This window comes from Sturnus vulgaris, chromosome 1, assembly GCF_052056855.1.
Source record: "Sturnus vulgaris isolate bStuVul1 chromosome 1, bStuVul1.hap1, whole genome shotgun sequence".
In the NCBI taxonomy this organism is placed as follows: domain Eukaryota; kingdom Metazoa; phylum Chordata; class Aves; order Passeriformes; family Sturnidae; genus Sturnus; species Sturnus vulgaris.
The window spans coordinates 22492938-22507762 of record NC_142243.1 but is presented as its reverse complement, the minus strand read 5'-3'; the positions used below and the strand labels follow the sequence as shown (position 1 = coordinate 22507762).

The 14825-nt window shown below is 37.7% G+C and overlaps 1 protein-coding gene across 15 annotated transcripts in view; it reads right to left on the bottom strand.

Annotated features, from left to right (window-relative positions):
- The window catches only part of CDK14 (cyclin dependent kinase 14), a 405136-nt gene that overhangs the window by 273063 nt on the left and 117248 nt on the right, over window positions 1-14825 (bottom strand). For all 15 annotated transcript variants that reach the window (XM_088161472.1, XM_088161466.1, XM_088161458.1 and 12 more), the window contains one exon: window positions 825-919. In XM_088161472.1, coding sequence (XP_088017598.1) covers window positions 825-919 — 95 coding nt within the window. The remainder of the gene's footprint in view (window positions 1-824; window positions 920-14825) is intronic.

The following is a 14825-nucleotide window of genomic DNA, read 5'->3' as shown; positions in this document are numbered from 1 at the left end:
AATAACTGATATTACACTGAAAATCTAATGGTCTCTAAACTCATTTGTTTCTTTTAAATTACATGTTCTTGGACCCATCTGTGAAAACTGGGAGGTTAATTATAATAGTACATTGCATAATTCCACAGCTAAATGCTAAAGTAGTTCTACATAAATGCCATATGTTTGTCTTACAAAAACTAAAAAGATTAATTAGGAGGCCAAGGCCAGTACTTTGGAAAGTAATACTCTCAACACAATTAGATCCTTGCACTGCCTACTATGTAAATTGAAGTTTTAATTAATAGGTAAATCATTAGTCATAGCAAAATTGAAAATAAACCACCAAATTCTAAATTTCATGCACCAGCCATTTTTTTACTGACATCACTTATAAAAGACACTTTGCACAAGCCAATCACAAAAAAAAAAGTAATTTAAACTTGATGCAAGCTTTTCACCAAGGACCTACCTGTTAAGCATTTCAGTCCTGTTCTTCCCTACATTATTCTCACCTATTTAAAGTTACCTGATCCCATCAATAAAGAAAAAGCTCCAATAAACTAACTATAACTAGGAAGCAGAGTAAGTTTGAAAAGTCAACTCAACAACATAAGGTCCTTCAAGAGCCCTAGCAGCCACTTCATCTCTGAATCTGGTTTAGCCCAGCTTCCCACTTCTAGCCAACTCTACCACGAAGCAAAATCTCTTACAGCCATCACTCTCCTGAACAAAGTAAAGGTTTATTTTGGCCTGATTCATAGATCATTGATGGTAAAGAGAGCATTTCCATAAAATTCAATACACTCAGGACCATATCTAGAACATACAGTCACTTTACTCACCACATATTCAAACACAAGTGTCAAGGTCTCCTTGGTGTGAATGATGTCATGAAGCAGCACAATGTTTGCATGTTTCAATCCTTTCAAAAGAGAAGCTGAAAAACAAAACATAAATGTTACCTTAAAGAGTATCTAGATATTTTATATTGATTTGCTCTCTTTCTTTAGTGACTTAAATGAGCTTCATAACCTGATAACCAATAGTTGGACTTTAGTATCTTCTATGTTCATGAGTTCCACATATCCAGTTTTTGAAGATCACACCTTCCCATTCAATGCTATTTTCTCCACCTTCCTGGTCAAACTCAGTCTCACTCTGAGGCCAAAATGAGCTGGAGCAAGAGATGCTTTCTTTACACAGCCTCCTCTAAGTGAATCACTCATGTCTGAGCAACCAGACATCAAGAGCACTCCTACACTCAAAGGTTTTTTTTTTTGTCTCAGACAAAAGTCAAGCATGTCTTTTCAAAACATTATCTTTCCTATCCAACACAACAGAGCTGCTATCTAAATTAAGTGCAGCATCTATCCTAAAAAAAGAGTTTTAAGCAATAATTCTCCTTTCTCTCAAATATAACACAGATTTATTGAGTCATTTGTATTAGCCCGTAAGAATAAATACATGGTATTTTCTCACTATATTTTTAAATGGTACCAGCTCATGTTTTCAGAAAAGACAACGACTTATCTAGTGAACTTTCAGGTAATCTCCTTCACTAATTTTTTTTACAACCTAATACATATTTAATGTTCATTCCATATTACATATTTAATGTTCCACAAGACATGGCATATTTTAGCAATATATGCTGACAAGCCATGTGTTGTTACCAATGTCATTCTGTCGTTGGTGCCTTGTCATCTCATGCATACATCTAAGCAGGACTATCAGTCACCCTAGCAAGTAAATAATAGATACAAAGACATGCAAATGAGTGGCATATTTCTAAACTGAATAATGTGGAACTTTCTTCTGTCACCTTTCTACTTGTGTCAAAGAAAAAAAAAAGAAAGACCAAATGTGTATCTCAATCCTTTTCTATGCAGAAAGGAAACTACAGAGCCTCCACAGCACTGTTACCCCTTGCTGTCCTATTCAGGGTTTTCCAACAGGCTGAGGTAACTCCAGGGGTCATCTGGCTTTGAATTAAGATAAGTACATATCATCTCTCATACTGGTCTTTAGGAGATCAATCTGACAAGTTAATCACTCTAGGAAGCAACACAAAAGCAACATGGCATCTGGCTGCATCAGTGTTTCTCCACAAGCATCCTTAGCATCAAACTCTGGAGTTCATCCTAGGCAGAAGGCAGACAGCAAAGAGAAAACACCATAAAGCTGCTTCAAAGTGAGTATCACCACAGACATCATGAAGACAGGACTGCAAATGTGCAAGGAAGCTCTATGACCACGAATGAGGCAACACTACAACCTGGCTGAAGAGGTGAGGAGTAAAATTTAAAAAACGCTGCAACCACAGTTTGTGCTATTTAGAAAGCCAGCACAGAGGAGTCTTTCCTGTGCTCTGATTTTGTTGCCCCTGAGTTGTAAAACAGCTACAGTAATTACAAATAAGAATTTTAAACATCTGATCAGTGCATGTCTAGAAACTGTTCATATTCCACAAATTAAACAGAGGCCTTTTTCAGAAAGGAAGAACCGTGAGCAATTTTCATGGGATCGTCATCTTAGAACTTGGGCAATTTCTTGGAACTAAAGCTCAGAGAGATTTAGATTTGTTGGGTTGTTTTTTTTAAAGATGGTAAGAAATTGCTACTGGAAAAAGGTGTAGATACAAACAAAAGATAAAGAACTACTTTGAAAGGTACCTTCTAACAGAAGCAAGGACTTTTAACCTGGGGAAACCCTAAGAAGAGTTCATCTGAAGTAACTGAGGTTTTTGCCAGCTCTTTGCTCAAACCTTATTGAATGACCATTCATTCACAGACACTGGGAACAAAAAAACTTCCTCCTAGCAGAGCCTGTGTGGAACTACAATAGTATTTATTACTTCTGTCAGCTTTTGCTGTTCAGATCATCACCTGAGGCCCTTTAATTCCTCTAGCTGGCCATTATTTTGCTGCCAGAATCTCAATATGGGTCATTAAAGCTTAAACAGTACATGGAAAGCAGCTTACCTCGAGGTCTTTGCAAATAGTGTATTTCCCCTTCAGTCCCCTCCCCCACTCTTATTTATCTTCTCTAATATCCAATTCTCCCCTTTTACAGCCTCAGTAATCAGCATCTGCCATATATTACAAGAACTATAAAATATCACCTGCAGGGTGAAATTTCTGTCTTCTCCATTAGTTCATGTGAAATACAGTAGGTAATATAGGCCAGAGAACAAAATCATCTTAATTGCACTAATTTTACACTGCAGAAATAAGCAATTACAGTATCAATTTATATTGTGAGAAAACAAACATAACTGGTGAAAGTAAAAGAATTACCCCACATGTTCTTCTATCAGGACTTACCATTAAGATTGCCTGTCTTGTGAAAACACAGTTTTGTTTCTCAAAAAAAGAAGGGGGGAAGGGAGAGAGGAAATTCAAAAGAAAGAAAAAGTTGTCTGAAATAGGAAAGCTGTTTCTTCTTTCACAGAGTACTTTAAAAACAAAATTAAATATGAACCACAATATGGAGGTTTTTTCCCGAACACCAGCTTTTCAGAACAAATGACCTATACACTTCCTCTTTTGGGCAAGTTTTTACTCGAAGGGGATAAAACTTAGCATGAACTCCACTAATTCAAAGACAAAACCCAGAAATTCACATCCAAAAGAACAAAAAAGAGTCCAGAGAATCTGTCAGCATCAGAGACAAGGCTGACTTTACCTTTGAAGCTGCCAGTGCAGCTGCTACTGGAGCTCAGTGAGAAGTTGGGTGCTGCTGTGCCTGGTGTTACTTCTAGAACAAAATAATTCTGTCAGACAAGGCCATCTCCATCCAGTGATTATTACCCACAGATTTCACGCAGAGTTGTTTTCTTTTAGGATAAAAAGACTAAAATGTTGTTGAAAAAGCATTGCAACGACTCACAAAAGTGGGACCAATGTACTAGTACTCACTGTATTCTTAACATGTATTTTTAATAACAAAATTATACAATGCTGCTTCAAAAGTACTGGCACTCTCTTTTTACCCTTGGTATGAAATATAAGAGAAACAGATGGCAGCACTTTTAATTAATTTCTCCAAAGAGTTCTGAGGAGGAACAGCAGCAAAGAATGTTAAAATTCATTTTTAAAACACTTTGGATAAAGTATTATATAGGTTTGAATGGCCAGGTGCTTGTTCTGTCACCTGTGTTTGGACAGTCCCACACAGCAAATTCTAACAGTAAAAGCCAGGGAAGGCGAATTGTTGACATTCTTCAACAATTAACAACATTCCAGATGATAATTTCTGTGACTTTTACACAAGCTCATGATCTGAGTCGCTAAATGTATCAACACTCCACACTTTCCATCAAGGGCTAATAACCATATTTGCATACTTAAAGGAAACACATTGCTTTTGCTTGAATAACCATCACAGGCTCTGCTTCCAACAAGGGAATGCTCTCATCTATTATGAGCTCCTGGCAAGCTGCCATATCGCTTGTGCTGGTCAAGGAGGTTTTTGCTGTTCCCAGATGAGCTGGATTCTAAAGTACACTCACTCCACAAGCAAGGCAGCCAGATGGACTGCAGCCAACTCCTACCCAAAACCTGAGTAGCATCAGTAAATCAGTGCTTTGCTCCCTGCGGGGTTTACAGCATCAGCTCAAGCCTGACACTCCATTAACAAAGCCTTGTGACTTTTAGATCAGCCTAGGCTTGGGAGTGTTTTGAAAAAGGCTATTCCCATACCTCATAAAGTAATATTTCACAGCTGTATGATAAATTCAAAAAATGTAGTAACTATTACTATTGACTCCCAGGTCACATGGAAGAACTTTTCACTAGCAAAGAGTAATTTAGGGCATGGTGAGTACATTAAACTCCAACATTAATTATGGTACTTTGATCATCCATCCAGTCTTTCAGTTCCTGACTATCATTTTATTCTCACTTTGTGAAAAATCACAAATCTCCACTGTGGCTTTAGACAGAAGAATAACCCATGATTTTTAAAGTGGCTGATATTTCAGTGACCTGGAAGCTTTTCTCAGCAGCAGCAGAACTCAGCCTCATGCTGCTCATACGCAGCATAATCACAACTGCTGATGGTGCTCTCTCAATACATTTTCAACATTTTTCTAAAAAGTATAACTATAAAAATACCTGCTTTCCTCAGTAGCTGGAGTGTCCTCTGGGATTACCATGCACCAGTTCTAACTATTGCTCATGCTGCTATTCACATGCAGTGCTCACTCTTTCTCACTGCCACTCCAGGAGGATTTCTCTCATCAGGAGACATTTGAAGATTGCACACCATGGAAGCTTGCACTTCTCTAATGCTGTTAAAGCAACTGTGCATCTTTGCTGCCCTGTTGGATTTCTGAGATGCCAAAGAACACATATTCTAGTCAGTAACACAAATCTGTGAAAGCAAGTAAGCTGCTGTGCTTCAGAGCCAAACAACTTATCTTTAAAATTCTGCAGCTTGTCACACTCTGCAGACACAGCAGTGCTCTCTGACAGAGTGCCAACTTCCTCACATACACAGCTGGGATCAGTCTCTGAGCTCTCCTGGAAAGGTGTCCTTAGTGAGAAAACATCCACGGGGTTTTTCTCTTACAATCATGCTTTCTGAACAAACACACTCAAGTGTGTCTTGCTGCCTGCACAAACTACAGTTCTGCTTCTCTCCAAGCAGCTTATTTTCAATTTATACAACTTTCATGGCAATTTTTAAAATTTGGCCTGAGAGCACAACGTCCCTTATACTTCTCATCCACTTCCCACACAGCAGGGATTTCTATGTGCAAAATGTTACTTAGAATTCTACCACAGAGACAGGAATTCAGCACTCTGTTGGTTTTGCAGCAATAAATGTGCAGTAATTTCCTCCTCAGAAATGCAGTCCCCAAATCCACACTTTGCTATTTTCCAGTTCACCCATCTGCAATTATTTAGTATGAGCAAATAGCTCTGCTTTCCTATAACCCTAACATAACAAAATTGAGTTCTGTGAAAACTGTACATCCTAGGTAAGACCACACTGACCAGAAACTTCCCATCTTCTCACCACAGTATATATTCTACAGAATGATCATTATTTATAGCACACATATAATCCCAAGTAATTGATTTTAGTGCTGCATGCCTATAAACACACAGAATTGGTCAGCTTCTGATCTTAGTGGACACAATGCAATAAACTTATATAGGTCACTCTTCAGCTAGGAAAACTTTCTAGGAGTACGTTTCATAACAAATTGCAAAAGAATTTGTCAGCTACAGGAAGAAGAAAAAAGCAGAACAGAAAACTTTAGATGGGTTATTACAAAAGCTTAGCTCAATTACCTTCTTTACAGCTAATTCCAACCTCATGAAAGTCTCTTCTAGATCTAAGAAATGGTCCTTATTCTAGTTTTCATTAAGTCAAAAAAATGACAGTCTGCCATAAAGGAAACAAACAGTGCCTCACATACTTGCAAGAAAGGACTTGGTAGTCCTTCAACTGTAGTTGATTTGCTGGAGGGACTACATGGATCAAATTAGCTTCATTTACCTCCTCAGCCTCAATTCAGGCTTACATGAGTGACTTAAACTTTTAACTGAGTATTTATTTTATTTGTGAAATTTCTTCTTGCTGCTATTTCTTGAAAGTGTAGTATGCTGTTAGAGAAGAAACACAGAAAAAGGGTGTGTGTAACAACACATAGGCACCATTAAAGGTTCTTGTTACAGCTGTAGTCCCCTAAGCAAAAGGCAAGTCACAAACTTGCTAAATTCTCTTTGCCTATTGAACTGGAATAAAACATTGGAAGGACTGATCAAATAAGCACTGAAAAGCACAACAATATATTATTCCAACAGTTATACAGAAGACTGCTGCCATACGAAATGAATGTATCTTTCATTACATTCCAGATATAAATGTATGCATTGTGTATTGTTCCCAGTGCTCTTCCAACACAAGTGCAGATGGAGGTTAAAAATAATGAGACATCATCTTATTAAAGCCAGACTCTTCTGGAAAGCAATTGCAATATGCTACTCCTATCTTGTAGCCACCAGTCATATTTTGCTTTCCTTATCCATTTCAGTATTCAAGAGGAGGAAACTGTGTAAACCAAAAATATGCAGCGTTTACAGAAAACAACTCTATAATGCAGGTAGCATGTGAAAACAGGAACATTTCTATTACTTTTTGATGCACTCATAGCATGACTGGGACTAATAACACAATCTATTTATAAAACCATCGCTGGCTGTTTTTAGCCTTGTTATCATGATGAATTTCAGACACTGTCTTCGCATAAATATCTATCTACCTTAGGATTACTTTGGATTACTAAATAGTTCCTCCCATTTCTCAAAAACAGGCAGGCTTTAGTAAGAAGTTCTGTGGCCCATGGAATAACTTTTCCTTTGGAAAAAAAAACAAACCCCTCAACCCAGTGGTTTTGAGTAGAGATTGAAAAATCTGGGAACAAAGAAGCCTTTAAAATAGAAATATACACTTTGCCATCCCTGTGAAACTAGTCTAAATTCGGTCAAGTTAAAGCTTTGGGTATTGTTTCTTTGGGTCAGCCTGACTATCAGCAGTGTGAAAGGAAGGAGGAATATCAAAAAGGGGAGATGGCAGGAGGAGTTGTGTTCCACAGTGGAAGCTGGGACGGCTGGGTAAGAAGAAAGAAAAACCAGAAGACAAACGAACATCCTTCACAGGTGGAAAAACACAGGGAGTGGAGAGAGCACACAGACAAGACAGAAAAGGGCCAGGATGCAGAGCACGGGGCAGGCAAATACATTTTGGGAGAAGTACACAAGAGCCTGCATACATCAGCACATATTCTCCACTGATGTCCCTACAAGAACCCAAGATTCCCACTGCTTTCAGCAGGAATCAATGAAAGTGTCTGGCAGTTTTCCTCATCCTCCTGCAATTTCAGTCTACAGAGAGAAGCACCCTTCAAAGTTCCAGTTAACATTTCAGCTCAAGCAGGATGTGCTCATATGAAAGCTAGCAAATATAATGAAACATTGGAGTGCAGACGCAACACCAGAAAATGCAATATAGATTTCCACTTGCTTTTTCAAACACTTGGAACATTACTTAAACAAAAAATCCAAATTAAAATAAAGAATTCCAGGCCAAGTGCTGGAAACAAAGATGGACTACAATTACAGGGGCTGCTGCAATGCCAACTCAGAGATACACATTCCTGATGTCACTACCATGAGATAAGCCAGAGTTTCAGTTCACAGCTGCTTCACATCTATCTTGTGTTTATCTGACACTTTGACAACCTGCAAATTCAGAGCCTAACTTCTCCTGCAATGGCCAGCTTGTGTGCGTGTACCCATTAACTGCTCTCAGGTCTTTTATTTTTTTTCACAGATGGAATAAGCAGTATAAGGATCTTGCCCATTCATCAGAGAAGCTGAAAACTTCACCAGGTCCAAGACAGAAGAAAGTCAGCTGATTTTTACCCTTACTTTAAAACTGACTAAGCATAACTTTAAGTCACTCAAGCTAATAATATTTCCATGTTCCTCATTTTCTGAACATTTCAGCTTTTGATCTTCATTCATGCTTATCAGAACCACAGAGTGCATGCAATTATTACTCCAAGCAACCCTGTACACTCATATTACCCAACGTTATGCAAATACTTTGAAAGTCATCTCAAAATCATCATTTAAAAGGACTCTCAGCAAGTGGGGTGCTGACAAGATGAACAAATATTTAAGTAGTCAGAGGAGAGTGACAAGTGTTCTAGAAATTTTCAAAACCATCTGTGTTTTAGTAATGCACAGTAGGTGCCTATAGCTAGAGCCACCCATCAAGAACATTAAATTAAATTAATCGATCATCACCTGACACAGGCAGAGATCACACAGTAGGAGCAAACATGGTGCTGTGGTGTAATTAAGGAAAGAACAGTAGAAGCAGAGAGATCAAATTAAGTTTTCACAGGTAAACTTAATTCTAACAACTTCTGAATGATTGACTTTGCAACCATAGTAAAGAGCCTCTGCTGTAAAAAGTATATCTGCACAAGTACCAGCACTGAACCTCATGCTCTGTTGAAGTCAATGAGCATTTTGTTACTCACTTTTACCAATGCATCAATATGACAAGAAATCACTTAACCTTATGTACCTGCAATGAATATTTTTTTTGTACACAGAAGATAGAAAGGCATCATAGGAAATAATTAAATTGCATTGACATGAAACTCAGTTGCCTACCAGCATACTTGAGCCACTACTTACAAATGGGGAATTCTACAGAAAAGCTATTTTAGAAAAAAATTACTTTTGCTCTATTTCTCAGTGGGCCATTTCCTTCATGAAAAAAATGCATGAAAAGCAGACTCATTTGTCAGTACACACTTCAGGCAGCAGAAAAAAAAAGGCTTGTGGCATATGTCTTGCTATTTTTCAAAAAGAGAGCGAGACAGGAGTCTTTAAAGGATCATGTCAATTTTCTTCTTCTGGGTGGGTGAGGCTCAACATGCCTCTTTGCCCATAAGTGGAAAATAAAGCTGGAATGCTCACAGCATTTCTATGTCTCTTGTGGAATGGTTTAGATGTTAAAGAAAGGCAGACTCAGTAGAAAGCTAGCAAATAATTAATTTTACAACTATTTAGTAAACAAAATCAATCACAGTAAAAATAAGGCATAATGTTCTAAAACTGAAAAGAAAAAAAACATGCAGTGTATATAGGAAAAGAACAAAAATTTCATAATAAAGGAAATGAAATCCAGTCACTGTGTAACTTGCCCTAAAAGGCAACTCAAAACAATGAACTATTAGGGTCTCAAGCATCACTAGAATATGACTAATATCCCGAACATTTAAAAAATATTTTTAAGGACAGGAAATGACCGTAACTCAGGCTAGACCTCTTTGATGCCTTTTATAAGATTTGTAATTGATTTTTCTTTCCCATCCAAAAATATGCCAAGCATGTAGACTACAAAATGGCAATATTCTCTCAAGTAACTTGTAAACTAATTTCTACCATGAAAAATGCAATAGTGATGAAGCAAGCTTGCAGACACTATAGAGCAAAACCCAGTGAAGGTTAAATTCTTTTCCAGACTAAATTAGTTGAAAGATTATATTGGCAGTGGACAGCCATGCTTTACCATGACCAATAAAGCCCTTTGGTGCCAACACTGCTGGACATCCACTTTGCAAGCACAGAATCTGAAAACCCACTTTAAGTGTTCTTTTCACATGTAAAGGCCCTATCAATTCACAAGGAGCAGATATACTGTTCTCCTTCTGCGTTTGCCCTGTTGTCTCTAGGTATTGTCTTGGTTCTCATCCCATCACTGAATTGTCATTTACTCTTGCAGCTCACAGTACCCATCAAGAGTGTTAGTTGAATTCAAGGTGCAAGCAATGGAGAGGAAACAGAAAAACTGGGAGTCCCAGGATTTTTGCTTTATTCACCCCAGAATGTAACTATATCCAAATCAGTATGACTGCAAACTTTACAAATTTACATTTAAGTGACAGGGAAGACCTGTTATTATCATGTCACTCTCTAGAGCAGCATGTGCTTATTGAAAGGTTGGGGACATTGTTCAACTTGGAAATACGTGTTATAAAGGACAAAAATTAACATTTAAGCAAAAGATCCTGTATGTTTCTTTAAAAAGCAGCTGGGCTTTATAGAGAGCAGGAGAGGTGCTAGATCAGAAAAGATGAGCTGAAGGAATGTCTCAGCTTCACGGAGTTGACAGCCATAGCTGACAGTGACAGGGTGCAAAAGTTAAGTGATGCTCAGAGGAGACCTAGTTGAGGTAGTGATTTCTGTCCTCCTACATATTTTTCTATCCTACATGTTTTTTTGCTAAAAACATACCCATAATTTTCAAGTACGGATTCGAAATTACCTGCGTAGATACATGACATGAATCAAACTATGGATCTAAATCATACTGGAAGCCATTCTGAGCAATGACATAACTAAAGCACTCCTAAGAAATGTGAGAAAACACATTAAAAGCATCTTTGAGCACAACCCATTAACACCACAGGTGGTAAGAATTTTTTTTTTAAAGGACAACTCAACAGCTTGTCTGTCTACTACATACAGATATAAAACATCCAGCCCCCTTGAAAATATACTCAGTTCTTCCATCCTGTTGTGTCATTCATCAATTATAATTACAGCAATTTACTGTTTGCTTTTCCAGATAAAATTCTTTTTATAGAACCATAGTAATTAACAATGACAGTAGCAAAATTGATAGCCCTGCTTCTTAAAGTACCCATTCCTCTAAAATAACACTACTGCCTTAACAGACTTTAAACAAAGGTCCTCATCTTTTCCAATTTGTGTCTAACAGTGTTTTTTCCAGTCAAAACAGGTCAGCTCTTTTCCAAGAGAGAGCTAGAGAACAGATATGCTCTTTAATGCTGCTCTTTTTTTTCAAACAGTTCTCTGAACTCATTAATTGAAAGGTGGCCTTCAAAAGTTAGACTTCAGGTCAAAGAAATGCTTTTTCTAGTTTCTGTGAAAATTTGTCCAATTTCTCAGTTTACATCCAGTCAATGGAAAACTGTACTTTAAAGCTGCACTTAAGCAGCTAAAATCTCACAGGGAACCCATCCTCCCTGAGCATGCTTAAACATTTAGATATTTGTCAGAAACAGAAATCTGAGCCAAGAAATCTGGAATACAAGACCAGTCATAGATAGGACAGTGGCATCAAGAGAACAATTCTAAGTTTCCCCAAAGTCCCCATCACAAACCTGGTTTTGGTTGAATGCATCTCCAAAACCTGTGCCCTATTTCTGGTCCTCTCCCTTCCCCCCTGCTAATAACAAAAGATTCCCCATTCTCCATGTCATAGGCTTCTGACTGAGGCCAACCAAAGTCATCAACCCTTCCCACCTTCCCATCATTGCTTTCTACCCCGGTGCTGCTTTGAATGGCCCTGAATTTGCATTCTTCCAAACTCACTGTGATAGTTGTAATCCTCACACCAACATCTATTCTTAACCTCAATTTCTCCTAGTTCTCCCCCAGCACTGCTCCGGTATGGACAGCACCAAGCAGTCAGTAGGGCAGTCTTCTCCAGGCTGCCAGAGCATGTCAGAAAGAGAAGCAAGAAGGCTAGAGGGAATACAAGACAGAAAAGGGGACAAAATGCATGGACAATGAATGTAGAGTTTATAATTCTGTCAATATATATAAGAAAAAAAATCCAAAACCAAAGCTAAGTGCAAAGCGGGAGGTTTACACCTTTGCTACCTAAAAAGCCAGTTTCCACAAAGGGACTCTCATAGGCTCAGGACAAGCTAATAAGCCAAAATCCAAGAGCTTAAATCCTGGTTCATCATCCCACATGGTACATGAGCCTAGAGATACAGACAATTCTTTAGTTGTCTCTTTAAATCCTTGCTAATTGTTATATCTAAACAAAAAATTGACTTTCTTACCAAACACATGAGGCATGAAGGGTCTTGCTCCTGAAGACAAATGGAACAGAAAACAAGCAGGCACCTTAAGCAGCAGGACTTAGAAGGAGCAGGACAACACACCTAGACTGTATTTCTTTGTAATTTCCATTTTCAATTAGAAAGACAAAGCTAATAAAATACTAACAGATTGAGTGAATGAATCAATAAGTGTAGCAGAAACTCTTCTGATGAGCTCTGTTTTACTTGCAGAAACCAAGCAAGGAGAAACATCAAACTTTTGCTGCTAATTTGATTTGACCAAGCACAAACTGCACTAGACCACTCAATGTCCAACTATGTTGCCCATATGGGACCTGAACACCACAAAACTATTGGATATAATCTCCTTATAAATGTAGCACTGTCACATGGTCAAAGATGAAACGCTATCATCTCACCAAGTGATCCCAAACAAACTCGCCCAACACAAACAAAAGACTCTTCAGTGCAGTCCAAGCGCACTGAACTCTTAAGCTCAGCATAAGCAACAATTTCACACTCATAAGACCAAGGTTCAGGAAGATGGTAAAGCCAGAACTGCTTTGAAGTGGTTTCTGAACTTCTGAAAGTCTTTGGAATGTCTTGTTTCTCTAAAGAATCCTTTTCCAAGCAACTCTTGAAGAAAGCTGATCTGCAACAGTATTTTGAGATGCTGCAAAAGGGCAAAAGCATTTTTAGTTTCTACAACTCAGTGAGAACATCTTAGTATGCCAGAAAACACATCTCAAGCACTGTGAAGTCCTTGGAGCTCTTTACTAGCAATTTGCTGCTTCATCACCTCATGACAAGTAAATCAAAAAATGACCTATCAAAGCCACCAAATTTTTATTGGCCAAGTTTTTCTCCCAAACAAACACACTCTGACCTAAAAAAGGTCACAGGAATTACAGAAGCAAGTACCCATGGACACTTATGAATATTTTTCCTCCTTCAGCATGGCTAGTTATTGTATATGTTGTAGCAGACTTTCTGCAACAGTAAACTGCACCACTAAGGGAAATTGGTAAATAAGAAAGAATAAGTCCCTGTTCCAAAACATGCCAGAGAACTTTGGCTAAAAACCAAGAACTGACTGCATTGGAAACTCTAAGAGCAGATTCCAGTTCAGATATTGATATTAAAATAGTGGCAGCCAAAGTGCTACCATTCACATGGCTAAGCATCCTCCCTAAATGGTTCAATATTTCAAATAGCAGAGCCTTATGAAAGCAGAACATAAATATTTACAAACAAACAAACAAAAATTCAGTAGGCACAGGAACCCTACTAATTTTTTCCTAATTAGGGCTCAGCATCCCAGGGATGACAGGTCACAAACTCTGTGAGGTCCATCAAAGCTGGTTTGGAAATTCATATGTGATAGCCTGATAATATTTTAAACAAACTGACAAGACCACCACAGATAAACAAACCTGGTCTGAGGCAGTAAAACACATTCCTCTCCTGAAGTTCTCTGACCACAATGAACTACATCTAAAATATTAAGGACCATTTACCTGAGAATAAACTACAGTTGCATACCCATGATCTTGAAGGTATCTTGGATGTTAACTATACAATGAGTGCTACACATCATAGGAAACACAGCAGTGTCTTTGTCTTTAAGGAGTGTATCAGCAGGTATTTTTCCAACATTTTGTTGGGCTTTAACAAGTGCTGTTGATAAAACCATGTCCTTGTATACAGTTTGGCTTTCATTTCACTTGAGAAGCCTTTATAAACTTGTTTACATAATTCTGAAAGATGTAGATTTATAACTGTCAATGATTTTACAAGGTTAATGGCCTCTGTAATTAAAACAAATGAATGAGAAACTCAACTTTAAATTTATGCGCTTCAGCCAACCAGAAAAACAGCAAACTCTGCAAAGAACATGGATGTATGAACCAGACTAAACTCACCTTTTGCTGACTGCTCCAAAGCAACGTACAGGAAAGAAGATACTTCTATTAATGATGCACTTAGACTCTAGAGTATTTTGAAACCTAAAATTCTAGGAACAGAGAGTAATGGAATTTCTAGTCTAGTTTCCAGGTCTAGATGCATCTGAGACATACTTTTACTCTAGCAGTGTAATTTGAATTTAACAAACAACAAACATGAACACCAGAACAAAATGTTGTACTGTATGATACTGAAGGCTCAAAAATACAGATTGTCTTTTCAGGAGCATATCTATTATTGAAGATAGTTCTAATTTACTTTAAACCTTATTTTCTTATATTTTTTATTTGGACCTCAAGCTTTTAATGAATTTCATCCATATCATGCCTCAAAAAATTTTATATTGAACTAATTGATATACATTAGCAAATAAAAGGCTAGATCACACCATATTCTTTTTTTAAGGTTAAATAATCTGAAGTTGTAATAATAATAACCAAATTTCTTTGTAGAACTAAAACTTTTGCCA